Below are 26125 nucleotides of genomic sequence, written 5' to 3' on the forward strand. Positions count from 1 at the left end.
TTAAACTTTTAAAATTTTATTGTAATAAAAATAAGCATAAGAAATAAAGAGAAGTTGCAGAACTGAAATAATTCAATGTAAGAAATGGCAAATCATGGACATGGTGATTTGTATGACAGTAAGCATCTGCAAAACAAAAACAGGAAAAAGCCCAACTCCTCCACTGCATCAGTTTTTGCAGGTATCCACACACTGGAAATACAAATGATCTGTTACTGAAACAGGTCCCAGGTGATCTACAAAATGACCAATTACATATTCTATTTATCTTTTTCTTTTTGCTCCTTTTCCTTCTTTTCACGTTCAGCTTTTGCTTCTTCCTCCTCATGCTGTTTTATCAACTGTTCCACCTCTTTTTGCTTTAGAACCCTTATAACTGTCTTTCCATTCTCTCTTGTCAATGTTGCAATTTCAACTGAAACAGAGAGAAAGCATATGGTTGACACCTGCATTTTTATAACTGCATTAGATAGTTTTAGAAAAAAGCAACAGCCAAAGTTACCATTACTAGTTAGAACTGTCAAAAGGAGTCAGAGGGAGCCAAGCAAAAAGCTCTGACAGCCAAGGGTACTGAATTCAGCTCCTTTGAACATCTCTGCCTATGGCCAGAATCCTATCAACTTCAGTGAACACATCTAGGGAAGGTCAGTAAGACTGCTCTCATATGACAAAATACTCTAATGCTCGTCTATAAGCTTAAAAGTCATTGCTGCATCCTCAAAACCTGCCACTGTCCATTGAAATCATGAAGCAATTTAATAGCTGATTTGCTAAGAATCCACCCCCCTTATCTGTGACTCAAGACAATTGTTTTTTCCCACAACCAGTTTGCTAGTCTTTTCACAGAAAGCATTTAGGATTTCTCAGCAAAATAAGTTATTTCAAGCTGAACTAGAGATATGGAAAAGCAACATTGTTTACCTTTCTCTGCAGAGAGTTTACTAACATCCATGGTTTTGTTTAGGACCTTAACAGCTAAAGCAAGTGCAGACTTCAAAGTCATTTCCCCTTCTTTGTAGTCTTGCTTTAACATTGACACTGCTGCCTGTAAAACAATGTATATAAACAACTACTATAAAAAAGCTTTTTTTCCTGTCAGATGTCAGAAAATATTAATGACAGTATTACTACATGAAATGTTTTATAGCAATTATGTTTGCTTTGTAGTAGCAACATCTGTGTAACTGGCACAGCCCATCAAATCTATTAACTATTAAATACATAAACTGGTCAAGTCACTGATTTACATTTATGTCTTCCTTAATAAAATAAAGCAAAATAACTTACTGCACTGTTATTCCCAATACATGTGGCTTTCCACCCTCCATAATTTCCACTAGGATCACTCTGATAAAGCTGAAATCCATAATGCTTATCCCAGCCAATGTATAGCAATGAAACACCAAAAGGACGTTTTCCTGTTAAAAACAAGGGTATTAACACACCAAATTTAGTAACAAGAATTGTCATGGGTGACATTAAAATATCAAAGAAAACTATTAAATCCTCTTATGTGAGCCAGGATTTCATACAGCTATCTATGCAGGTCTGCTACGTTAGATAAGCTCCACTGCAAATCCTTCCTTTGTTTCTTCCAAGATGTAAGGAAAAAAAATAAGCTGGAGACTTACTTCACTTTAACCCGACCAGAAATTCAATTCCATGACCAGAAACCAGCTCAGTATTTTAAAAATCAAACCTTCAGGAAACATCCTGAAATTTCTATCTTAGAAGTTTCAGAAGACATGCACTTTGACGGGCCATATATCTTCACTACAAATATACTGGATGCTAGGACATTTACTGGATTAGGGATTCTGGCATTTAAAACAGTGATTACTAGCATAGGTGAAAACACCACAATTCTCACATTAGGAAACACTCTCTGGGACCCATGGCAAATTAACAATGCCAGTGCTCCCCAGCTGCTAAATGTATGAACCTGTACAAAGCTGCGGTGGCATAACTGAGGTGGGTGCTGAGGCAGCAGTCCTGACCATGTTTAGAGGGAGCAGGGGGGAGAGGGAAGCTGAGGGAAGGCCAGGAGTGCAAAAATACCTATTGTTGCAACAGCGGTTGATTGCCATTGGCAGGGTGGCAGCTGGCATTGTCTCATTTGCTGCAGCAGCCCAGGGTGTGGAGCTGCCCTTTTAAGCCCATCAGGAGCCCCACAGGCCAGAAGACATGGCACCACACCCAGGGTTGGTCAGCGGCTTGATTAAACACATCGGCACTATCCGGTTGCAGATCGACCCCATGCATGAGCCCAGTGCAACTCATCTGGCTTATGGGGCTGGATGGGTTGATCACTACAGACCTAAAACAATCTTCCTCTTGTGCTATGGGTGAGGTTAACGCCCAGAAAGTTTAAGGAACCCTGTTTACAAGGTCCTACATTTCAGCCACTAACTTCTGAGCAGTGACTGAATGCTTGTATCTACGTTAGAGGGTAGGGCAGGATGGCACCTTACAAACATAATGAGTTTAGAGGCATGGACTTTTGTAGGCAGCAACTTATTTCATCAGATGATTTCATAGTGTAGCACAGCTTCAAAGCACAGCACCTAATGAAGTAGGTTGATACTAGTTAGTCTCTAAGGTGTCACCCTTCCTTACTTCAGACTAACATGCCTAACCACCTCTCTATATCAATACTAGCAACCTTAAGATCTGTCCTTTACTATTACTGTACTACTTCTGTCATACAGAAGTTAATTAATCCTTGCAAATCATTTTCTCAGGTATCATTTGCTGCTTTAGAAGTTTATAGGGCAAGTACATGACTTAAGCATTGTAAATGGCCCTATAAAAATTATTCCCAAGACATTTAGGGGCCTCTAAAAAGTTCCACGCATTACCTCCAAACTGTGTATAAGCTTGCTTAATGTCACACAAGGCTGTTACCAACTGCTCACAAGGAATTGGTTCTTGATATTGCAACAAATACCTATTGTTAACAAGAAAGATATAGTTAATAATGTTTTTTATTAAAAGATAAATTCTCTATTCTTAAAAATAAAATGTTTTGCTGAGACCAATGATAGCTACCCAAGTAAAAGAAGGGTTATTACAAGGGGATGGACAATTAATTACCTAAGGAGAAATGAGGGGTCTTAAAATATTACAAAAATAATAGTTAAAACTAAGCATGCCTCTACATTTAGAATTTTTACCACAAATTCTTACTTATAGACATTCTTCTCACCATGTTAAAGTATGCTTTACTAAAATGAATGTGATTAAATTAATTATTGAATAATAAACCTGATCCTTACAGGTCATCAACGCATACACAGCAGAAGTTAGGGGTACATGTACAAATATGGCTTAACATCTATTATAATAAAGGGCTTAGTTGGTCTGTCTGTAATGCTTTTGGCCAATTGCGCATGTGCCACCAAAAGGGCGGGCAGCGATTGGCTGCAAAGGCCCAACTTTGTGGCAGCAGTGAACACCTGAGCAGCAGGGCTTCTCCCCACCTCCCAGCCTGAGAATGAGGGGGAAAGGTCACGGTGGCAGCACCCCCCACTGCCCATCCCCAACACCCCCTGAAACAGCTGGCAGGGAGGAAGGGGAACGGGAAGGGGGCCCTGGCAACAGCCAGCAAGGAGGGGGAGGCGGTGGGGAGAGAAGGCTGCACAGAGCCCAGGTGGGCACGGAGTGGGGGGGAGACAAAGGTGGGGGTCATGGTGGCAGTTGTTCTTGGGGCCGGACAGCAGGGAAGGAAGGGAGGGAGGGAAGTGGGGACAGGGGTCATGGTGACAGTGCCCCACCGCCCGGCCCCAACAACAGCTGGCAGGGAGGGAGGAAGGCAGGGGAGCAGAGAGGAGAGAGGATGGAAAGCGGGGGGAAGCCCTGTTGCTCCAGAGAGGAGGCAGAGCCAGGCAGGGAGCTGCCATGCCGAAAGTTGGAAGAGGAGGTGGCAGCAGCAGGACTGTTTACATGGCCAGCTCCAAAGGGTGAGCAGGAGGTAGCGGGGGGCACGTAAACATTCCCTGAAACACTCCATCATTCATGACGGGCAATTGGCTAGTTTTATATATAACGACTTCATACTTCACAAAGGGATCATAAAATGGAAAAAAAGTATTTTTTTTAGAACAAGCCACAACTATATTAGAAGACTTTGTATGACAGTATTCTCCTTATTTACTGAGACATATGCTCTTTAGGTATTTATCTAATCTCCCACTATTGTAAGGTGTAAAGATATTCCAAAGGGGATATGTCATCTCCACCCTTGTATATTTTTAAGCATCTGTCTAACCTGCTCTTGACTGGGATGGTTTAGTTAAGGACAACTGCAGCTTGAGCAAGAGGGTTGGACTAGATGACCTCACAAGGTCCCTTCCAACCCCGCTATTCTAAGATTCAAAAAGGCACAAACAGTTTTCTGCTTCCTTAGTTTGATTTGTCAAATCCTCCAAAACTGGAAAAAATATATATTTATGGAGTAGGTAAACATATCCTAAAATGTGGGCAGAAGTTAAAGAACATACTTTTTACGTTAGTAAATACACACAGCGAAAAAGAATAGCTCTTCCCTTGTTAAGTAATTTATACTGAAGTCTGAGTTACTCTGAAGTTTTTAAGTAAAACTACAAAGACATACCTTTGTGCAATCAGTCTCAGTTCATTTGTTAGAACATTTGCATCTGAAGTTATTCCTGCAACACTGCAAGCCATATCCCTGAAATACAAATATATAAGTATATTGAGTTCTTATTTTTGCCAAAGCAAGTTATACCTTCATGCAGTACTTCAAGGAGAAGCAACATATTTGCATATTGTTTATCAAAACCACACTTGGAAAGATTTTAAATGTTCACAAGCTCTAGCCACAGCACTTTATCTGATGCATGTATGTTACAAGTACTGTATAGGAAGATCAGTAATATTGAGATGATGGACTTTATACACTGTACGGGTTTATACAAACATGTAGATTAATGCAAGATTATTAAATTCTAAATATCAATAAGAGATCTCTAAAGGAGCCATTAGATATGCACACTACTACTTTGCAGGCCATAATTAGTGTTCTGCTAGAGCCTTTTAATCAGCTCAAACAATGGGATGCCTAATAAAATATCTAAAAATTGTATATGAATGGAAATTTCTTATTGATATGTAGGTGCTTGTTCAAATAACAAATTGTCTGATTGTCACCGGAATAACATTTTGAGAGAAATAACTATTTCAGATGAGAGTAGTACATTTATTTTTAGCAGAATGTGCCACATGTCCTTGATAGTTCGAAGAGGTTTTAGCTTAATTAACTTACTCGTGCTGAATTTGAGATGTCTGCAAGACATCAACTACTCAAAGCAGAAGAGACAAGAAAAATAAGCCAGACAGTGCATTTAAGGGGGAAAAGGGGAGTAGTATGAGGAGATGCAACTAATTTCTAGGGCTCCGTGAAATGGCTGTGTTCCACTTCAGTTTCGGATTCAGCCATTTCAGAGGACAGTGATTCATTTTGGTGTTTCAGATCACTGTCCTGTTTCATTTTCGCCGAATCTTCTGGAACGGGCTCCCAAGGGAGGTGGTGCTCTCCCCTACCCTGGGGGTCTTCAAGAGGAGGTTGGATGTGCATCTAGGTGGGGTCATCTAGACCCAGCACTCTTTCCTGCCTATGCAGGGTGTCAGACTCGATGATCTATTGAGGTCCCTTCCAACCCTAACATCTATGAATCTATGACTGTTTCAAACAGGCTGCAAGCTTTGCGCAGCCCTACCCAGCTGGGCAGGGCTGCAGGGCCCCAGCAGGGAGCAGGACGGGACCGTGGGCAGCTCATCCAGGGGAGGGCCACTGCCCTTTGTGCAGGCAGGGAGGCCCCTGTGCGGATCTCTGATCCCTGTCACGCTGGGTCGTGGGGCAGGGAAGCAGCACAGAGCTGCAAGCAACCCTGGTCTCTGCCGCACGACTCAACTCCGCAAGGAGCAAAGAGCTGCACCGGGGGTCTCCTCATCACCGCTGCCCACCCCACGGTGTCTCGGTGACGTGGGGCTGCATGGGGCAGGCAGCAGCGGCAAGCAGACCCCAGCACAGATCTCTGCTCCCTGTAGAACCAGGTCGAGCAGTAGGGATTGCCCCGCCCCTGGTTCTATGCCCCCAGATCTGTCTGCCGGGTTGCAGCAGGCTGCTGCTGCAGGCTGGGGCCAGCAGCAGCACCATAGTCTTTCTGGTACTCGGCACAGTTTATGCCAAGCAGCTGCCGCTGGCCCCAGCCTGCAGTGTCAGCCTGATTAAACCCCCAGCACAGATCAGGGGCCTGTGCCCCCTGGGAAGAGCTGGGGAAATGATCAGAAAGCTGGGGGAAATCGAACCGGGAGCTAGATGTCAATATCAAAACAGTTCGTTTCCACCTCCCTCCTCTTAGTTTTTGTTTCCCTGCAAGCCTGGCTCTGAAACTTCCCAAAACACTTTTGAAAAGTTTTGGAGCCTTCTGAATTCATTTTGGAGCTGTTTTGGAGCCTTCCATTTCGATTTGGATTCCATGTTTCGGGTGCCGAAACACCTCTGAAACGAAATGACTGCCAAAATTTCACACAGCCCTAATTACGCCTTTGACCACAGGAAACTACCCACTGGATATGGCCCCATAACCAGCCCTTGGCTGCCCCAAAGATCAAAGGAAATGGAAGGCAGGATAAAGAGTCTCTTATATTCCACGTGCATCAAGGCAACTGAGATGAACTCAAATTACTGAGCCCCACGTTGAGGGCAAGAAACAGTTTCTGATAACTACTAGCAATAGATATAGCTCCTAGAGCAAGGCTGGCAATTATTTCCACTGGAGGGACACTTAACAAGTTTTGATGAGCTGTCAAAGGCCACAAGGATACACTTGTTAAACTCCTAGGCCCAGGCCCTTAATGAGTGCCCCACCCATTGTCACCATTCTGAGATCAGTAGTCCCGCCCCTAATCCCTGACCTTTTGCCACAAGACATCCATCCCCATGAAGTACTCTTTCTGGAAGAAGGGAGTGTAGCAGGGACCTGGCCGAGCCCTGTACTCACCAGGGTGACAACTGGCAGCATGCTCCACATGCGGTGGACTCCTGATCGGTCCCGCGGAAAAGTGGCGAGCCCATGGGCTGACAGTGCGCTCCACCACACCGTTGTTCCCTCCACAGGCCAACCCCCCAGGCCAGGGTGAGAGTCGGAACCCGGGCTCCAGCCTGAGAACAGGGCAGGCGGCCAGCTAAGACAGTGTTAGCTAGGGCCCAGAAGTTGCAGGGTCGGGGGCTGATGAGCCCCTCTGGGGCTCTCAACATCTGGTGGCAATGGCAGCAGGACACATGGAGGCAGGCAGGGATCTGGGTTAGCCCAGACCAATCCAGAACTCCCTACATAAGACAGTAGCCCTGGAAGAGGAGGAAAACCGGCGTAGGCACTGGCCCACATCACATCCCTCCACCAGAGCCAAGGACCTGGGATCAAGGACCAGTGCAACACTGGCTCTCCCTACAGAACTCTGACTGCCACACAACTGCTCGAGGGCAGGTATCTGTAGCAGCTCCACAGAGGTTTGTAATGCCCATGGCCCCAGATTACCCGAAGGACTTGACTCAGGACAGACCAGCCCACTTGGATTGGGCTCATAGCAAGGGCAAACCCTCAAGAGCCCCGACTGCCTGAAGGAACGTGGACGAGATATGCAGCTGAGCCAAGGCAAGGCCTGAAGCAGGAACAAATATCATTATTTAAGTTATATTAGTTTATTCATTTTCTAATGCAGGCCAGGCGCCACTGACTGTAGAACTTGATTAAGACCTCCGAGCTCAGCCAATGTATGCTGACACTGGGCTGCTTGGTTACACCAAGTTGTGGCGGGCAAGATATGAAAATAGGGGAATGAGACACCTGTTGAGTGCGCGACATATGGGCTCCACCCCAGTGTGGCCGCTCGGGCTGGGTCCCTCTACAGGGTTGCGATCTTGGAACTGGAAGTCCCACCCTGTCACATGGTCCACGATATAAGACCCATCCACCTGCCACCAAACCTTGCCCCAATTACCACCATGTTGGTTCCCCTACCCTTATCACATGGTCCCCGACATCTGAAGGTCCACCCCTTGACTAAGAAACGCTGCCCCTCCACAAGGCCCGCCCTCATGGTGCATGGCCTGTCCCCGAGGCCCCAGAAGTTCTGCCAGGCATAACTTATCAAGTAGCGAGGGGTTGTGACCCCTCTAGCAACCTGCCCCATCACCCTCAACTAATCAGTGGAGCTTTCAGGAGCATCAAAACGCCCTGAGAATGGCACCAAATCAACTGAATCAAGGGCCATACACAAAATATTTCAGAAGAAATCATTTTAACAAAGTATAGGTAAAAACCCAAATCATTTACTAAAAATCAAACATCTACTGTAACATATTTCAATTTTATTTAAAAAAATCTTTTTGTCCTGATTTATGTGCTTTTATAGTATATACAAAGGCAACTGCATAATAGCTGAAAATGAAGTCTTATTCTAGCATAGTGCGTGTAGGCGGTAGAGAGGTGTATGGGGAGGGTGTGGCAGGTATGTGGGGCAGAGTGCGGTGTGTGAATGCGTGTGCGTGCTGGGGTGTGTGGTTGGGATGTGAGTGTGTGGCAGTATGGTAGGGTGTGGGGGGAGTTGGGGGGGGTTTGGCTGTGTGTGTGGGTATGGTAGGGTGTGGCTGAGTTCCTGAAGGGGCCACCTTCCACCCACTCGGCCGCCTGCAGGTATCAGTGATCATGCCAGGCAGGTGGAATGGGTGGAAGGTGGCCAGGTGGCCCTATGCACTGGGGCAGGAGCCAACCAGCCTTCTCCCCATTCGTTTTTTAACTTGGCTGAGCCCAACCCATCTGCAGGTTGGGGAGGGGGGCGAGGGAAAAGAAAAAAAAAATGAGCACTAGCACACTGCAAAGGGGCAGGAAAGCAGCTGCAGCTGGCAGGCAACAAGGGAAGCCTGGCTGCTTCCTAGGAGAGGGGAGGGGAAGAGCCAAGTTTGGTGCTGACTGCTCCCTTGGCCTCTAACCCATGCCCGCATGGCTGAGCTGCAGCTCACTCCTACTGCCACTCCCATCCCACCTGCCTCCATCGTGTTGCCATGCACCAGGCTCTCCCCTTCTCCTGCATATACCTTTTGCATCTAACTATGCAAAAAGCTTCACAGCTGGCTGGAGGGCAGCAAGCTGCAGGAAGAGTCATCTCTTTCCCCCTCCCCGCCAGTCCCAGCAACACCACCACTTAATCTCCCTACACGCTGCCCAGAGCTGCAGCAGGGACAGGAGGAGAAGCTGCTCGAGGCAGGGGGAGCAAAGAAGTGCACCAGGGCTGCAGCAGCAGCAGATCCACCCAGAAGCTGCGCACACTAGCCGGGGCTGGGGTTAGGGCCAGGGCCCCTCCAGCAGGCAAGGGTAGAAGTACAGCACGCTACCCCGGGCAGGAGTGCGTGGGGCTCAACTTCATGCTAAACACAGCAGACACAGCAATTAAACTGGTCAGGGCCCACCCATGGGTCAGATCTAATCAGCTGGCAATATATTTATTGCCCACCCCTGTCCTAGGGAATTAGTAGAAGTTGACAAGTGAACACACAATTTCTACTATAGTTATGTCAAAGAAATCCAAGGCACATTATGTTTGTATCAATGGGGAAAACATTTAAACACATACAGGATTCAGTCTACATAAAAGGCAAAAAAACTCTTTTTTGTTTTGTTCAGATGCAATGTTATTGCAGAAATGTGTAAAATGGTTGAGTATTAAAAACAGAACAGGAATGAAATAATGGAAATAGAAGACAATATATGCAACAGTACCCAACAATGAAAGGTGAAACCAGCAAAAGAGTAAAATATATTTGAAAAGCAATCTGGTAATTTGAGAAGCAAAAGAATCAGAGGGCACTACTCTGCACACCAATTTTCCGTTCAAGTGATTCTGCCTGAGCATTTGCTTTTTCCATGGTATTTAATAAGGAACACAGTGTCTGGCTTTAAGGTTGACATAGTCTATAACACCTTGTATGTGCAAATACCAACTCTCAGTGAAAAGAAACATTTCTACATTTTATTTCCTAGGTGGAATAACCCTTACATTAAAGGCAAGGGCTGTTGTAATCCTGATCTGAAGTTTCCTTTTTAAGCAAAACTACTAAAGTTACAGCTAACAAAATAATCTCACTGGCTAAGAGCATAAAAGATGAACTTAAAATCTCTCAAAGATTTAGTTTCAATAATGATTGCTAAAGAGAAAGATAATCAAATACATTATTACTGATAAAAGCAGAGAAAGATTCATCAGCATCTCAACTTACTCATTAAGCTTGTATATCTTCTCCGAAAAGAAGACTTCATCAAGAAGTTTGTGGATGTTGCGCCTCTCTGCAGCAAGCAATACACCATTATTTGCCAGAATTCCCAGGCAGGTGCCTGCATGTCCAATTGCTTCCATAGCATATTCAACCTGATATAAGCGACCTAGAAAAAGAGTTTCAGTTAGTATATTCAGCCCTTATCTTTGACCAATCCTGATAACATCAAACTAGACTACCAAGCATGCTCAACCAATGGTTACTAAAAGCTAAATGGTGATCACCCCATCCTAGGAACAAGTCCTATGGCTGCTACTGGTAGCTGAAGGTAAGGTGGATTAGTGCCTTATAGACTAACTAAATCAGAGAAAGCACATGCTTTAAAAAGCAGCATCTGACAAAATAAGCTGGTATGAAGAGCTGAAGGAAGCAGAGCTTCCAAACAGAAAACAGTGACTAGAAAACAAGGGGTACAATTAAACTGTCAAGAACGGATAAACTCACACTAAGAGAGCCACTTGGCCTTTACTCAGTCCATAACTACTACCAGGCTTCAATGCCTAGTTTATTTTACATTAGGCCTCTCCCACTCTAATAAACAAGCCCTAAAAAGCAGCAATTACTACACTATGTAGTAGGGGTGCACCAATAAAAACTTTTTTGGCCGATACCATATTGGCCAATACTGATCCAATTGCTGATATGTAGTCCAGTAGCTTAGAGAGCAGCATCTGGCCGGTAAGTCTACTGGAGGGAAGAGGCATGGGGGAGGGAAGGAGTGTGGCAGCTTGAGGCCCCCACAGTGAGGGAGAGAATGGGACCAGGGCAGGCATTGGCCAGCTAGGGCAGGGTGGGGTGGGAGATTGTGCTGCAGGCAGCTCATCCAGGGGGCAAAGGGGGCTCCCCACCTTTGTGCACACCCCTGGGGGAATGCCACAAAGGGACACGTGTCCCCCAGATTTGAGCATGGGGCGAGGACAGGCTGTCCGCTGCAGGCTTGGGGCTGGGGCCTGCACCAACCTGTTCCTGATGGGGGTACTGGGCCGGGGCTGTGCTCGGGGTGGGCAGCGCTGGGAGGGGGGCTACAGCCACGCTAAAATTCACCATAGCCCCCCCCCCCCCCATAATAAAGCAAAGGATCTTTAATGCCTCTGTTCTTAAATCAAAAAATTGAAAGTAGTGCTCCACTTTGACCACACAGTTTTGGGTGTTATTCCTAATGTGAAAACCAGATTTAAGTAATATTTGACATATCAGACAAAGTGTAAACATCCAACATGACAGCTTTTCACAAGTTTAGCTGCTATTTAATTTTCAGAAAAAGCTGAAGGGTCCAGTGATTCATTCCCATTCACAAAAAATACCTTCTGGAGAAAATATAGTAGTTCTGGAATCATATCTTCGAGACTGTTTAAAGAAAAAAACAAAGCAAAAACAACTTACTTTTTCTGTTCTATTGCCACAAGAAGAAATTTTATACTAGTCATCTTTTCAATCACATGTAGAAGCCATCCAGTGACCCCACTCTCTTATTTACAAGAGACAGCAAGCAGCACAGCAGGCAATTTTGTTGCCATTAGAACCTTTCATTGGTGGTCAAGGAGCAAGTATTTAATGCAGGGGTGGACAACTATTTCAGGCAGAGGGCCGCTTAATGAGCTTTGGTGAGCTGTTGAGGACCACATGGATAGCCCTGGCCCCTGACAGTTGCCCTGCCCCCTGATCGCCACCTTGGGACCAGAAGTCCCACCCCCTAACCCTTGTCACTGGAAGTCCCTCCCATTGCTCCCCCACCCCCCATACTCCTTTTGGGAGGGGGTTGCCACCTTAGAACCAGAAAAAAAACCAAAGCATACACTAAAAGTCCAACACCTACTATAACATATTTTAATTTCATTACAAAAAATATTTTGGTTATGATTTGTTTGCATACTGTATATAGAGGTGACCGCACATATTTGTAGTCTTGTATATTGTGGGGGGGTGGTTGGGGATGTGCGTGTGCGGTAGGGGGGTTGTGACTGTGTGGGGGGCAATAGGGTACGTTGGGGGGTTGTGTATATGTGGACAGTTGTGGGGGCAGGGTGTGGGTGTGTGGCATTTGTGAAGTGCGAGGGAAGGTGGGGAGATATGGGACCCCCCCCCACGCTTCCTTTAGGGTGTGGCAGCAGCAGGCGGGGGCACTCATGCCGTCAGGGCGCAGCCTCCACTGGGCAGTCTCTATCCCCGGCACTCCCTGCCGCGCACATGCAGCCCCTGCACTCATACGGCATGGGAGGGAAGCCCCATGGGCCCAGCCCTAATGTCCATGAGGGTGGGAGCAAGGCACAATAGGATATGTTGTTTTTTTTGGGGGGGGGCAGGTATACACATGGGCACCTCACTCACATCCTCATAGGCGGAAGGGCTAGGCAGTGCACAACTTGTGGGTGGGCGCTGTGGGCTAAATGAAAGTGCTGGGCAGCCACAGGCTGTATTTTACTCGCCCCTAATTGAATGCATATTTACCTCAATACACTTTTCCCTTACTCCTGGTCTTTCTTGTGAAGTTTGAGCCCAACCCTGCAATATTTCTGTGCACGTTTTTCCAGATAAACTTAAACGTTACTACTGGCAAGAGCGGAGCCTCCATTTCCCACTGATTATCTGTTATCTGATTTAGCTGTTGAAGAGTTTAACCAATTAAGTGAACAAGGGACTAAAGAGCTGAGCCGTCAGGTATTAACTCACCATGTTGCTGGGAAGTTTACGTTAGGCTGCAAATGAAAATGAAAGTTGTCAGGTGACAACAAGATACCCAGGGCACGCCGAGGACGCTGGAGGCATTTATTTAACCAGGACGCTTGCACTACAGCACGGGTCCCCAAACCGGGTGACATCCCGCCGTAAAAGCGAGGCACCCACCCCCTCCCGCCCCCGCCCCCAGCAGGGCAGCAGCACGGGCCCCGGGGGCTCCCGCCGGCCCTGGGCCGCGCCGAGTCGAGCCCGGCTCCTCGAGGCGGCAGTGCACAGTCATCCCCCACCCCCCGCGCTAAGCCCGGGGCAGCCCCGCAGCCCCCGCCGAGCCTGGACACCCGCCCCCCTCGGGGGCCCGGACCCCACCCCGCCCCGCCCCCACCCCGCGGGCGCCGCCAGCACTCACCGCGGGGCTCCAGGGGCTGCGGGGGACCGGTCAGCCGACAGCACTCCACACCGGCTTCAGCCAAAGATGGCCGCCGCGCATGCGCGCTGGCTCTGCCCGGCCGGAACCGAAGAGGCGGGACCTGGATGTGACGTTGAGCCCCGCCCGGCCGCGGGCCGCAGGTAGAATCGCGCTCACAGCACCCCCCCGGCCGCGGCTGCCTCGGCCCAGCTTCCCGCCCCGACGCGGTCAACGCCTGGGAGCGTCTGTGCGCCCCGGCCTGCTCGGCTCGAGAGCGCAGGGTGGACGGCTACAGACATACTGTGAGCATAGGACCCCCTGGGGCTATTACACATTAGGAAACCCCCTAGGGGCTCCGGGTCCAAAATAGAGGACACGGGGTTGGGGGGGGGCAGTGACATGCCAGTGCCCTGCCCCTGCCCCTCACTCCCAAACCGCAGCCCCCTGCCCCCACCCCTTGCTGGTACCCCTCTCCTGACCCACAGCCCCTGGCACTGCCAGTGCCCTGCACATCCAACCCACAGTGACCCATCCCCCTCCCAGCCCTGCTGGTACCCCTCACTCTTGACCCGCAGACCCCTGCCCCCCCAGCCCTGCTGCCCAAGCAGCTCCTGTGTTGCATGCACACCGGCTCTCTCACACACCTCTTTCTCACTCTCTCTGGTTGCTGGAGCCCGCACTGGGAGTATGTGATCCCCAGCAGCCACTGGCACTGCCCACTGCTCCCAACCCCAAACAGCCACCCCAGGAGAGCAGAAAACCCTGACATTTGCTCTTAATTTAAAAACCCACCTGGATGCAGCATAGGGGTCCAAAAAAAAAGACATGTTCAGGAAAACCCGGATGTATAGCTTCTGTCATAACCTACGTTTAATAACTGCAGCCCAGTCCCAGCACTGCAAGTTGCAGGTTTCCTTACATCCCTGTGTATCTCCTCAGTGGAAATATGCAAGCTAGGCCTGGGCAGCACTGGCATAGGCATCTGCAGTTTCAAACCAGATCTTCTCAACCACTTCTTGGCCCACCTCAAACAGTTGGACTAAGTGCTTCCATCCCACTCGGGCTGTGATCATCAAGTATTCCTGATTTTCAGGATATAACTGCAAAGTGTGAGCCGCTACTACCAGCGATTGAGAGAACCTACCGCTCACCAAAAGGAAGAGGGCACCTCTCTCCTCTGGCGTCAATGGCACGATGCTTTCAAACCCTGCAAGCACATGTCCTCCAACGCTGAGAGGATCTTTGCTCTCAATCATCATGTACATGATTGCTATGGCTACTTCAAATACATAGTAACCGTAGCTCATATCACTAAAATCCAGAATGCCAGTCACTCTGTACTGTGCCCTCTCAGAGGAAGATGCAGGGTTGCAGTCCACCAAGATGTTATGGTCATTAAGGTCCCCATGATTGATACCTGAATGCAAAAAGGAGAGAGAACGTATTATGTACAAACAAGAAAAAGAAAAGTAGTAAACAAAGAGTGGAAACTTTGCCCATTCTCTTGAGAAAACTAAATTGAAAACACGTACATATGAAGAGGGAATGAAGTTAACACTCCCAGATTAACTGCATGCCTATTCTGGTCTGCCTCAACAGAACCGAATCCTGACAATATTGCTATAACTCTCATGCTTTCCTGGTTCTTTATAAGAACCTGTTTCATTATCATATATAAGCACATTAGATAAGTGGCATTTGGATGTTTATGATTTATTACTTAGCTTTTATAGCACCTAAAATGTGCCACCTGCTATCCAGACACAAAGATTCATGCACAAGGTCATGAAGCCTTTCACTGCTGGATTACCATTGTCACTAATTTAGGTTATTTTGAGAGACATTGCTCTTTGACAACTGTCAGCGGCCAATATGAAATGAGTAAGAAGCCTTCATCTAGTTCTACTAAACTCTTGTTATATTATGAAAATCTCCACAGTAATTGGCACCCTTGCTGGGAATCTCAGCAAACAGGCTAAAACTAAACTCCCTTTTAACTCATGAAAATAATTCATTCCTCCCAGGCCTGGTTTGGGTCTTGTTCACCGAGCATTGCGAGCAGCTTGTATATGTTCAGGAGTACAATAAACAATTTCCTATAGTGCCCTGTATTTGGCTCTTTTTATAAGCACGCAAATTCTCTTGGAATCATTTCTTACATTCAGGAAGTCTTACAGCAAAACTGTGTTAGAAACTACTCACAGGCTCGAAAATTGCTTAGGTTGGGTAAGATTTTCTCTTTAAACTGTTGAATTACTTGGCTCACAACTTCACAGTATTCGCTCTGGCCCAGGGCATGAATATACTGATCCAAAAGAGGAACATTTGCCAAGTTCCAAATGAACTTCCCTCGATGAAGACTTTTTACTGATGGATGATGGAATTTCTTCAGGAAATCATAAAATAGAAAAAAGGATATAAACGATAGTTTCGTTATTGCATACAAAGGCAACAGAAAGTCTTTAATGGACTTTAACTGGATTTAGATCACATTTATAGAGCAGCATTATGGCTTTGATGACCATTGCCACCAGTGTCCTCCCGCAAGATGACCTTATCATCCACTGCCACCTTTGGGTGAGGCTTCTGTAAATCTTTCAGTAATGGAGATTATCCTAAATTATTCATTAAAATAGTGCCTATGATAAAATCTTACACACATGCGGCTGCTTTCAACCTCAGAAATCCCATGGTCTCTCACAAATTCTATACTGTGTATAGAGTCAAAGCACTCCTCATTAAACTCAAAGCATCCTTCAGAAAATGCTAACTCTTAGCTTTCATTTGTTTCTGGACTATGAAATAGCAGAAACGCTCTATTGCAAAGGACTCAGAAAGACCATGAAAGGTCAGAGTGTTCTTGACACTATGGATTCCCATCTGATAGCTCTGGGTTTATCTTATGAATCATGTGCAAGTGTCTGCACACCTAACTGTTAATACTGCGTGGCACTCTTAAAAGAATCTCAAGGTGTCACTTTCTATACCATCCAATAATACTTTATTGGCACAACTAGCTGAACAAATGTTGCTCAAATAAAAAAGAGAGAATGTTCAGGTACATTAGGAGAGAACACACAGCTGTGCAAGAGCAAATGCTAGAACAAAGCTTTACTTTTCTAAAAAAAAGTGTCATGAGATCAGGAATGCCCACCCAACAGAGGCAGGTGTCACCCAGAAGACCTGCACACAATTATATTATGTGACTCATTTACCGGAAAAGGAGAAACAGCCAAGTCAGCCATACTCTAGCAGATCTAGGGAGTCTAGGTATTTCAGATTTATTGGTAATCCATAAACTACTAAATTATTTTCTTAATCCAAAAAGTAATATTTTTTTTAAGCTGTGCAAAGGCAGAGGGGCAGACAAGCATCTATTTGTATTTATGCCCTTATATTGGAATTCTCTCTCTGCATTGGTTAAGATGTCTTTAAGGCCAGATTCTGCCAGATGTATAAAATATCAGAGAACATCGGCCCAGATTTTGCTGTAGAATGAAATATCAGTTTAAAACTAGAGCTCTTGGTTTTAATAAAAGCCACTAGATATGCATGAAAATCACAGATACAAAGACCAGGATACTGCCTCAAAACTACAATGTGATTACAGCACCTCCAATGCAATAAAAAGAACACCACTTGTAGAACAATGCCACCTGCTGACAAAATACTACAATCTTCACATAGTGCCACACACAGTATCACAAGGTCAGTGTATGCATTAGAAGGCTACTCTTAATGTGAACTGAACTTTATATTAAAGTACCAGACCTTCCCAGTAGTCTGCCTGTCACTGTTTATCATTTTGTGACAACACATTCCTATTGTTTTTTGTAAATATATACATTGTAAATGTAAATTGTATATTGTAAATATATATATTGTAAATGTTTTTCCTCTCCTTTGTTCCCAGGTGAGACATATGCAGACTAACTGGGAAAAGAATAAAGTCAACTGTTCACAAAATGGCATCAATTGCATAAAGAAAATAAACTGGGAAAAAAGAGAATGTGTACCATTATCTCTGCTTTACAGACAGGGAGCTGGAGCCATGAGCATATATTTAACTTTTTCAAAGTCACACAGGATATCTGAACCCAGCCCTCCCAAGTCCCTACCTAATGTACCATCCTTCCTACCTGACAGTATTATTCAATCCATTGCATTTGTTCAGTCATATAGGTATGACTCTCACCAAAGACCTTACCCAAAACAATTTCCTGTGCATGGGTACCTGCTACTTTTCATGTTAATAATAAGTGAAAATGATCTTCAAGCTGCAACTGTACCAGCCAGCTGCTGCTAAACTGCTGAAGGGTGGCTATGAACTGCCAAGTTTGGATTCAGATCCAAACTCCCATAAATACCAGGGTTATTCACAGTAGAAATTTTGATTTAATCCCATCTAAAGAAAAACCCAGCACAGCTGCCAGGGAGGCATTGGGTTTGAAACACGCATTTAAGATTTCTGGCCCTTAATCCTGTAATAAGCTTTGTTGACCAGCATACAAATTATTAAATACACAATATGAAAAGGCTTTTTTAAAAAAACAGTAGGAATCATTTTTGTTCTTATTGCTAGTAATGGTTATAGTTTACAGGTCTTCAAAGAAGGTCAAGGGAATTCAGATGAGATCACTAGCTGAACAGTTCATTGCTGAAGAAACACAGGCTCCATCATGCTACTGCATGGCCAGATTTGTATTGTGACCCACCTCCCCAGGCCCACAACCAAAGGGAGTCTGCTGACAACTATAATTTTTTGTCATTAGGTGATTATTATTATTATTTAGATTTATGTCCTGCCCAATCCAGAAAGGCTCAGAGCAGTTTACAATAACAGACAGACAACTCACAAGGTAACACAAGCAAACATCTCAATCAGCACTCTAGAACTGTACAACTCCTCAGCACCCCACTTACTCCTCTGCGTCCTCCACCTATTACGCTGCTGGAGAGCAATCCTCCAGCCTAGCCAAACTCTGCTTTGCAACCCTCATTCGCACTGAGGTATGTCAAACCCCCTCCCACTCCCCCCCTCCCCCCAATCACTCCCCTACTTCACATCCAAGGCTGATTCCCTCCTCCATCCCCCAAAGAACCTCACAAGCCCACACTCCCTCTCCTGCATTAATGAGATATAGGCACACTTTCTCTGAGATGATCTTGAATCATTTCATGTGCCATGTTGCACAAAACCTGCATTTAACATCCAGGTCCCAACTGAAAAGGAATTTCAATTGCTGAAAAGGGAAAAAGTAAGACTGTTCTCATGAGTTGGTTATAACTGAATTTGCCTAAAGAAAGAAGTGAACAAACAATCTTTATTTTCAGTGAAGGAGAGGACATGAAAGGAATGGAGAAGGGGGCATAACTAGAGAGGTATTTTTCATGTGGTGTAACAGAATGGTTATTCCACAAGCAACTGTGTCATACATTACTGTATACATAAATTGGGGCTGCCAAGCCCAGTCTCTACCAGTCATTCAGGAGCAAACTGAGCTCAAAATAGCTTACCTACTGGAACCTTGCTTAAAAGCAGACTCCAATTTTGCTCCGTTCAGCATTTAAGAAGTTAAAAGAAAAAAATACTCTTCACCCTGACTAAAAATAGTGGATTGTATTTAAAGAGAGCTGTACCCTCAGAAAAGCTCATCTAAAGCATTTACCTTATGTTCACTAACTTTGTTGGCTGTTTGATGACAAGGAACAGGCAAATGCAGGGCTGGGAGAGGGAGAGGAAACTATGGGAGGCACCACCCAGAACTTGCAGCTCATGTGGAAAGTGGCAACGGTAAATTTAAGCCAAGTTTGTGCTTTCATTTTCTTGGACTGCTTCCAGGACATAACTTAGGCATTTTTTACGGAAACAGGATTGCAAGGGACCTCCTGAACCACTGAGTCCTTTCTTCTGGTTCACAATAATTTTTTCAACCATTATCTATAAGATTATCCACTCCAACCCTGTCCCCATACAATAGCCAGGAGTATTAAATAAATGCCTCAAGTAGAGGAGGACAAGGGTGCTGTCAATGCCTTACCAGTACAATGACAGGGAATGTGTTAAGTTAATGTATGCTCAGATGATCCTAGGAAGACGACCAGGCTCTGTACTGCAAAAAAGGCAAAAAAAAACCCCATATGCACTTTGGCAATCACAGAGAAGCAATTTCTTCCTAATCCCAAATCTGGCTAGTGGCTTGATCCAGAGTTCATGAGCAAAACCCAGCCAGCAGGCATCAGAGGTTTCCAAGTACTGGCAGGAGCACTGTACACTGTAGCCAAACTCCAGCTCCAGATTCATGAAATCCTATCAAGGGTGCCATGCAATATGAGCACTGTTCAGTATGCAAACACCTATACACAATTCACAAGATAAACCCAGATTTCAAATGGGAACCCAGAGTGTCCACCACGTTCTGACCTGTTGCGGTCTTTCTTGTCACAACCCAAAGTTGTGAGTTTTTGTTTGTGTGTGCTTCGGCAACGCTAAATTATGTTCCCGCTAAATTGCAGCTTCCTTGCACGGTGGAGTTCTCTGCTGCGGGAGAGAACTCCGGTGCAACGGGGAATTTCCCACCAATTTGAAGCTTTCTTTGCATGGTGCATTTCTTTTGCATCTCAGAGATGCACGGTGCAAAGGAGTTCCCGCCATTTGTATGAGAGTTCATGCCACATTATTGGCCAACTCTAATATATGGACACGTAATGGCTAGCGATTGGCTTGCTAGCCGTATAAAGGGCTTGGGTGGCTTCCGCCCAAGTTGGAGAGAAATCACTTGTAGAGAAATCACTTAGAGTGTGAAGATCTCTAAGCGCTGCGGATCCTCACGGACCCAACGCATTTCTTAAGCAGGCAACAGAGGTCTAAACAGCCTCTGGCCTCTCCCTGTCGCCAAGTGCAATCCTAGACGTATCCCTTTCCTATATACTCAATTTTCGAACCCACGGAGCCTTAACAACTCTGGGGCCTGAGAACCGAACAGAGCCCGTGGAGCTTTGACAACTCCGTGGGAAAGAAATTGCCGAACCCGTGGAGCCTTAACAACTCCGGGGCCAAAGAACCGAATTTGTCGTAGTCCTCCAACGAGGATTTAAGCGGAGCTGCACCTGGAAACTGTCCAGCCTACACCGCGACCATCTTGGGTGTAAGTAAATAATCTTTAAATCAACCATTACGCCTCTGTGACTAATTCTAGCCTGTGCGTGCCTTGCCGCCGCACGGTCTCCTCCGACCCCGCATGCCCGGGCTGCTGGCCACAGCCCGCGTACACAAAGACGGGCCCGGCTCGCCCCCGGCCCGCACACTTCTAAGTTCAGTGCAAGAGAATCACGGCTCTAGTATTATTCCATAGTCAAAAAACAAGTGAAGGCGAAAAGCTGGCATTTTCCAAGAGATTCCTTGAGTCTAAAAAGATTGAGAACCATTATGTTAATACACCCACTACTCTATGCTTCAAGGAGTATGGCTGACGGCAAAAAACAATTAGTTTCTTGCATCAAGTGGATTTCAAATGAACAAGGAGGGAAGCTGTTTTGGAACCAGATATAGCTTCCTCCATCTGTATCCTGGTCTGACTAGTGCCAGTTGTGGCATAAAATATGATTCCCCACGAAACCATAAGACACTTAGCACAGATCTTTCCTATGCCAATAGGAGGATATTCTAATCTAACCTTTTTGTCACAAGGACATTCTTATTAGTCATTGTCTGTGGCATAGTGACCAATAGGAAGTCCAATGTGTCCATCAATTTGCAGTACTGTTACAACATAACAATTATCTTATTTTTTTACCACTGAAAAGAATAAGGAAAGCTCTGGCTAGAACACAGCTACATGCTATAACATGTACAATATCACTGCCACATGTCAGGCCTATTTCATATTTGCAGCTGTTTTGTTATGTACTCAGGTTCACTTCAAAGCTATAGGACTTATGCAATGCTTATATTATAGTGAGATACTGACTCAGCTATTTTTATGAGCTGAATAAAACACTAGGTGGGAATGAATCAGTGCCATTTGCCTGCTGAGGACAAAAGGGCTCACCTCTGAAAGAACTCTGTCCAGTCTAGCTGCTAGCTTTCCAATCTCATACAAAATCTGAGGATTGGTAGGGCACTTTGCCAGAGGTGTGCCAGGGAGGTAGGTCAGCAATCTCACCATGTACTTTTTTGTCAGGGACCCAGTACCTAATAAGCAAAAGAGATACATTGTAAATGCATTCCAGCAAAGATTATGGGGTACAAGAGTGAGAAAGGCTTCAAGATTGTAGAAGAAATAAGATGCAGCTGTTAAAACTGACAAATCACAGTAGAGGGTCACATTAGGAAACGGCCTAGCTCAGCACACATGGTTTGTAAATGAAACTCCTTGATCATACATTTGTGATTGACATTACACACAGAGGTTCATTCATTCAACAAGTAAGTGATTCCTTCCAGAGAGTCAATGGGCCCAAAGAAAACTCAGGTTCAAATCATGATTTTCTGTAGCAAAGTGATAGATCCTAATTGCCCTATGCAAACTATAGCATGGGGACCAGATTCAAATGCAGTATTTCCCACCTCCCAACACATAGGTGACTGCTAGGGGGTGCACATGCCCCCCTGATGGCTGACACCAATGCTGTCGTCAGGGCTGGTGCCCCCAATGACAGGGCCACCATCAGCAGCAGCACCTTCTTTGGGTGCCCTCCAGATTCGGGAGACACCAGCCACTCATGCCCCAACTTAGTGGTTAAGCAAGAGCTTGCTCTTGCCTTATAAATGGACCTGTTTCAACCTATGTCCCCAACCACAGACAGAGCTGGACAAATAATAAGTAATATTACTGATCTGATTAATATTGCTTCTTTTTTATTATTTACCTATGAAAAGATCAACATTTTATTTAATTCCTAGTTTATTTGCTAAACATTTTTTATTAATTCCTGCTCTCGTCAGCTGATTTGGGGACAGCTTATTTGATATTTGAGTTGTGCTTGAACACAGAGGTCACATGGCAGGATTCTTCTCCCAGAGTAGATGAAGATCGTTCTCAGGCCCAGATTTCTAGTACTGTACACTACCAATTATGAATTCCCAATTCCTATGCAGCAAATTCCTTCTCTGCAATATTTAAGTTGCTGTTTCACTTATCAGAATAGTTACAGAAAGTAAATGCATAACATGATCAAAATAATTAAATGGAAATTAGAGCTGATATGTGCACAAGTTCTAAGGAATTTATTCTTCATTACTGAACCAGGCCACAATCCAGTGTGGAATCAGAAAAAATATATGCCTTAAACTTTGATTATTTTAGTTATAAGATGACATAACCGCTTTGTGTAGAATTGCTGGCTCTGTACAGTAGAACAGATAAGGGCAAGTGTTTGTTCTCTGTAACTCTTCTGCAACTGCTTTGCTCACCGCGGCCTTGAAGGTAGAAAAAAAAGTATGTACAAAGTAGATTTCCAGGTGCAAGAAGGAGGTTTGTGAACTAACCCCACCTCCCCCATAATTCCCATCCTGATTACAGCAAAGAAATAATGAAGTAATATTATAGCCGCTTTTCATGCTAATTTCACTATATGATCACGTGAGTTGTAAGCGACTGTTAAAAAGTATATAAGCCTCCTGATTTTGCTCTTGGGGGGAGGACCCCTTCCAAGTGCTTGGGAAATCCATGTCACTTTGGAACTCCCCCTACAGCTGTAGTTTCTTTTGAATAAAAGCTTCTGCTGACCTGACCCAAAAGTACTCTGTGTGTGTTTCCACGACACAAGCTACAGCATTTTAAAGTACATATCTGCAGCCATGTCACACGTTTCATTCCTCCCCATAACAGTCTTGCAATAGTGCATAAGAGTTGCCTATGCTGTTGCAAATGCATTTGTGCTGAACCAATTTGTCATGGACTAGTACTGTTTTTGCACTAAGTAACTCAGTGGTACCTTGTGGCATGAGCATGATAAAACAATGGGAAGTAGGATGGTAGTATATGTAAAAGTTCTTGCAGTCTCTCACCTATTGATTCTAGAGACATGATGTTACCATCTTTAGTCAGATGGGGCACAGCTGAAGGAAACCCTTCAGCATTCAGAAACATCATGATCCGTGTCTGCACTTCAATGAGTTCAGGATTCTGGCTGTCTTCAGAGTTGATTATTTTGAGGACATAATCATCAGCACAATCTGCTGTTCCTTCCTTCCTTGTAACACGCACATGAAAATTCTGATCATCATAGCTGGGGAGTGCTCTGATCTCAGACACTTTTAATCCAAATACCCTTTCAGTCAATTCAATGGCCTCCTTTTCATGGAGTGCTGGTTTAGTGAGTGTCTGAAGTTGCTGGTTGTCTCCAGAAGACATTGTGTGCTCAGATGAGAAAGAAGAGTGAAAGATCTCATTGGTATTCTGTCTCTCAATACTGTACAAGTAGCAGTTAGTATGACAAAACATCTAAATATAGCAAAAAGACTTTTCATAGACTTCAAACACTTACTAGCTGGAAAAGAAGCTGTCTAGGATGAGTGAAATTTAAACCATTTGGGATTTCTCGTTCTCCCTTTCTTCCCCAGTTCCTTGTTTCTAAGCCCACTATCTCCTTTGTTGCTTTTCCCCCAGCAAATTTAGGATTTTACTAAGAAATAAAACATACAAGAACTAAGCAACTTATTGGAAGTTAGCTAATAAAGTTCATAAGCATAATATATAAAATAGCACCATGCAACACAAAAAGATACCAGGCACACAAGTAACTTACAAATAATTTTCTACAGAAGAGAAGGATTAAGAGCTGACACAATGCTCCTATGTCGAATCCAAAGATAAAATAAGTCTGCAGCAGATATCTATCATTAAAAATAATTACAGGCTTTCTGCCAGCTGTTGTAGTTCAACAGTCCAATGATTATTTAATATTTGAAAATTCCAATCAAGTGTTCAGTTCCCCCAAGGTCCCCCCACCCCTTTCTAACTCTTGTTATCGTTATCCTTTTTGTTGAAAGTCTGTGCTTCTCTGCATGAACTACAAGCCATGATAATAAACCTTGGACTCTTGAAGCAGCGCTAACCTTTGCACTGTCCATCTGGATCAAAGGAAGAATAGAAAAGTGCGTGTCTAAAGGGACCATCTCACAATCACAAAATTATGCTCCCAGGGCTCAGTAACTATCTATTAGACTTGACGTAAAATGGCTTGATTCAGGGCCCAGTATTGTTTTAACTGCCACAGTTTTGGACTCCTCAAAGCAGTACATCTAGGCTCTAGACTCCCTTATACCCTGCTATTGCCTAAACTCTTGCTGACTACATCTTTTAAACCGCTTGATTCTTTCAGTTTTCCTGCAGGAAATCCTTTACCATTGGCAGGAAGGAAGGCAGTTTTCACACCAGCTAAGAGGAAGTTGATAACACTTGGCTAAGAACACACACTGTGTTAGGACACACTGCTTTCATGAGAGTTACTAGGAAGTAAAACATTCATTTAAAAAAATTCAGCTGCAGAGGCCACCCTATGTCCTGGAGTAGAAATAGGACTGCTTCTTAGATGAGGTTTCCCAGCTCAGCTGTACTGGCGTTTTTCTATGTCAAGGCAATTTGCCCTTGTATGCTTACACTGGCGTAATGACACCAGTAGAAACCTCTGCTCTAAGTCTGGTGCCAAGCAGCTTTTCCCCAGGCTACCACTGGTTTAGAAAACTAAAGCCATTGTGGGGGGGTGAAGGACTGTAGAAATGCAGTGGGAATTAGATCACCCAAAAGACCTCTTTTTTGTTTTTGTAACAGAGAGAGAAGAGTCTCTAAGACGTTTTGTGTTGTTTTCCTGTCGGCTTTTTCTTTCACGATTGGTTAAATGTGATCCCGGACAAAACTGCACAGACGAAGAGCTGAGACAAGCCAATTACAAGGGTGTTGTTTTTTTAAGCATCTCAGCTGATTGTCCCGTGGCCTGCACCACGGGCCGGCTCTGCCGCTGGGACCGCCACGCCATCCCGACTAAGCAGACAGGAAACCACGTCTGAAACCCGCACCTGCCACCGCCACAGACTCTACAAACCGCTCCGGAGCCAGGCTGCGCTGCCGGGACGTCCCGCCCGTGGGCCGCAGCGGCCCAGAAGCGCGGGCTTCCACTCAGCCCCGCGGCTGAGGGACGCGCCGCGGCCCAGCCCGCCGCAGCTGCTGCTGCTGCAGCTAGACAAGCTCCCGCCTCGCGCGAGGAGATGCCGTGGGAGCCCCGCCTGGGGGAGGCTCTTTCCGGGCGGCGGGGCCGGGGCCGGGGCCGGGGCCGGGGCAGTTTCACGTCTCGTGCTCGGCTTTGAGCCGCGGGCTGTGGTTAAACCGGCGGTTTTCAACCTGGGCGCCCGGCCCTGCGGTGCAGGACCCCGCACTTACACCCAAGGGGCCCGCCTGCCCCCCCGACATGTGCACAGGGGGCCGCAAAGCGGGGAAAGGGTTAAAAACTACTGTTTGAGAGAGAAAGAGGGGGCTTGCGCTTCAGGCCCTAGAGGGAGCCTGGGCACAACTCCCGAGCCCGCCCAGGGTTTCGTGGCTGGTGTTGGCAAGTCACCCCGTCGTGTCTGGGCCTCGGACGTGGCTTTGCACCCAGGACCAAGCACTTCGGTCTGTCTTCGCTTCCAGGATTTCCCCCGCCCCTCGGTGCCCGTGAACCAGGATACCAGCACGATCCTTGAGAGA

At 45.6% G+C, this 26125-nt stretch overlaps 2 protein-coding genes and 1 long non-coding RNA gene across 6 annotated transcripts; 1 reads left to right on the forward strand and 2 right to left on the reverse strand.

Moving 5' to 3' along the window:
* Positions 1–13589, reverse strand: PSMA4 (proteasome 20S subunit alpha 4). The gene is made up of 9 exons (XM_006261345.4): positions 13440–13589; positions 13028–13053; positions 11662–11704; positions 10301–10463; positions 4613–4690; positions 2859–2947; positions 1288–1418; positions 922–1045; positions 1–415 (listed from the first exon to the last, which is right to left on the reverse strand). The coding sequence occupies exons 2-9, from the start codon at positions 13028–13030 to the stop codon at positions 261–263; spliced, it is 786 nt and encodes a 261-aa protein (XP_006261407.1). The 5' UTR covers positions 13031–13053; positions 13440–13589; the 3' UTR covers positions 1–260.
* On the forward strand, positions 13574–17448 carry LOC132243996 (uncharacterized). The gene is made up of 2 exons (XR_009455613.1): positions 13574–13741; positions 17353–17448. It is a non-coding gene; the product is annotated as an uncharacterized LOC132243996 (long non-coding RNA).
* HYKK (hydroxylysine kinase) lies at positions 14286–25611 on the reverse strand. 4 transcript variants are annotated; one of them, XM_014606066.3, is made up of 5 exons: positions 25462–25611; positions 23452–23803; positions 21491–21633; positions 15642–15825; positions 14286–14856 (listed from the first exon to the last, which is right to left on the reverse strand). In XM_014606066.3, the coding sequence occupies exons 2-5, from the start codon at positions 23795–23797 to the stop codon at positions 14393–14395; spliced, it is 1137 nt and encodes a 378-aa protein (XP_014461552.1). In that variant the 5' UTR covers positions 23798–23803; positions 25462–25611; the 3' UTR covers positions 14286–14392. The 4 variants fall into 4 exon arrangements, with proteins under 4 accessions (XP_014461552.1, XP_006261405.2, XP_059570746.1 ...); XM_006261343.4 differs by having other exon boundaries at positions 23452–24068; XM_059714763.1 differs by lacking the exon at positions 25462–25611 and adding an exon at positions 23931–25455.
* Positions 25612–26125: the final 514 nt, after the last annotated feature.

The sequence above is a fragment of the Alligator mississippiensis genome, chromosome 11 (genome assembly GCF_030867095.1).
Source record: "Alligator mississippiensis isolate rAllMis1 chromosome 11, rAllMis1, whole genome shotgun sequence".
Classification (NCBI taxonomy): domain Eukaryota; kingdom Metazoa; phylum Chordata; order Crocodylia; family Alligatoridae; genus Alligator; species Alligator mississippiensis.

Bases quoted from the DNA above. Each gene is read 5' to 3' on its own strand.
- HYKK (XM_006261343.4), bottom strand. From the start codon at position 23,887: ATGTTTTGTCATACTAACTGCTACTTGTACAGTATTGAGAGACAGAAT. The intron at 15,826-21,490 runs GTGAGCCCTTTT...GATTTCCTGAAG, and splicing joins TGGACAGAGTTCTTTCAGAG to AAATTCCATCATCCATCAGT. The intron at 14,857-15,641 runs GTGAGTAGTTTC...TTTTGCATTCAG, and splicing joins CCTAAGCAATTTTCGAGCCT to GTATCAATCATGGGGACCTT.
- PSMA4 (XM_006261345.4), bottom strand. The intron at 4,691-10,300 runs GTAAGTTGAGAT...TTTGTATTTCAG, and splicing joins AAGATATACAAGCTTAATGA to GGATATGGCTTGCAGTGTTG. The intron at 2,948-4,612 runs GTATGTCTTTGT...TGTTAACAATAG, and splicing joins CTGAGACTGATTGCACAAAG to GTATTTGTTGCAATATCAAG.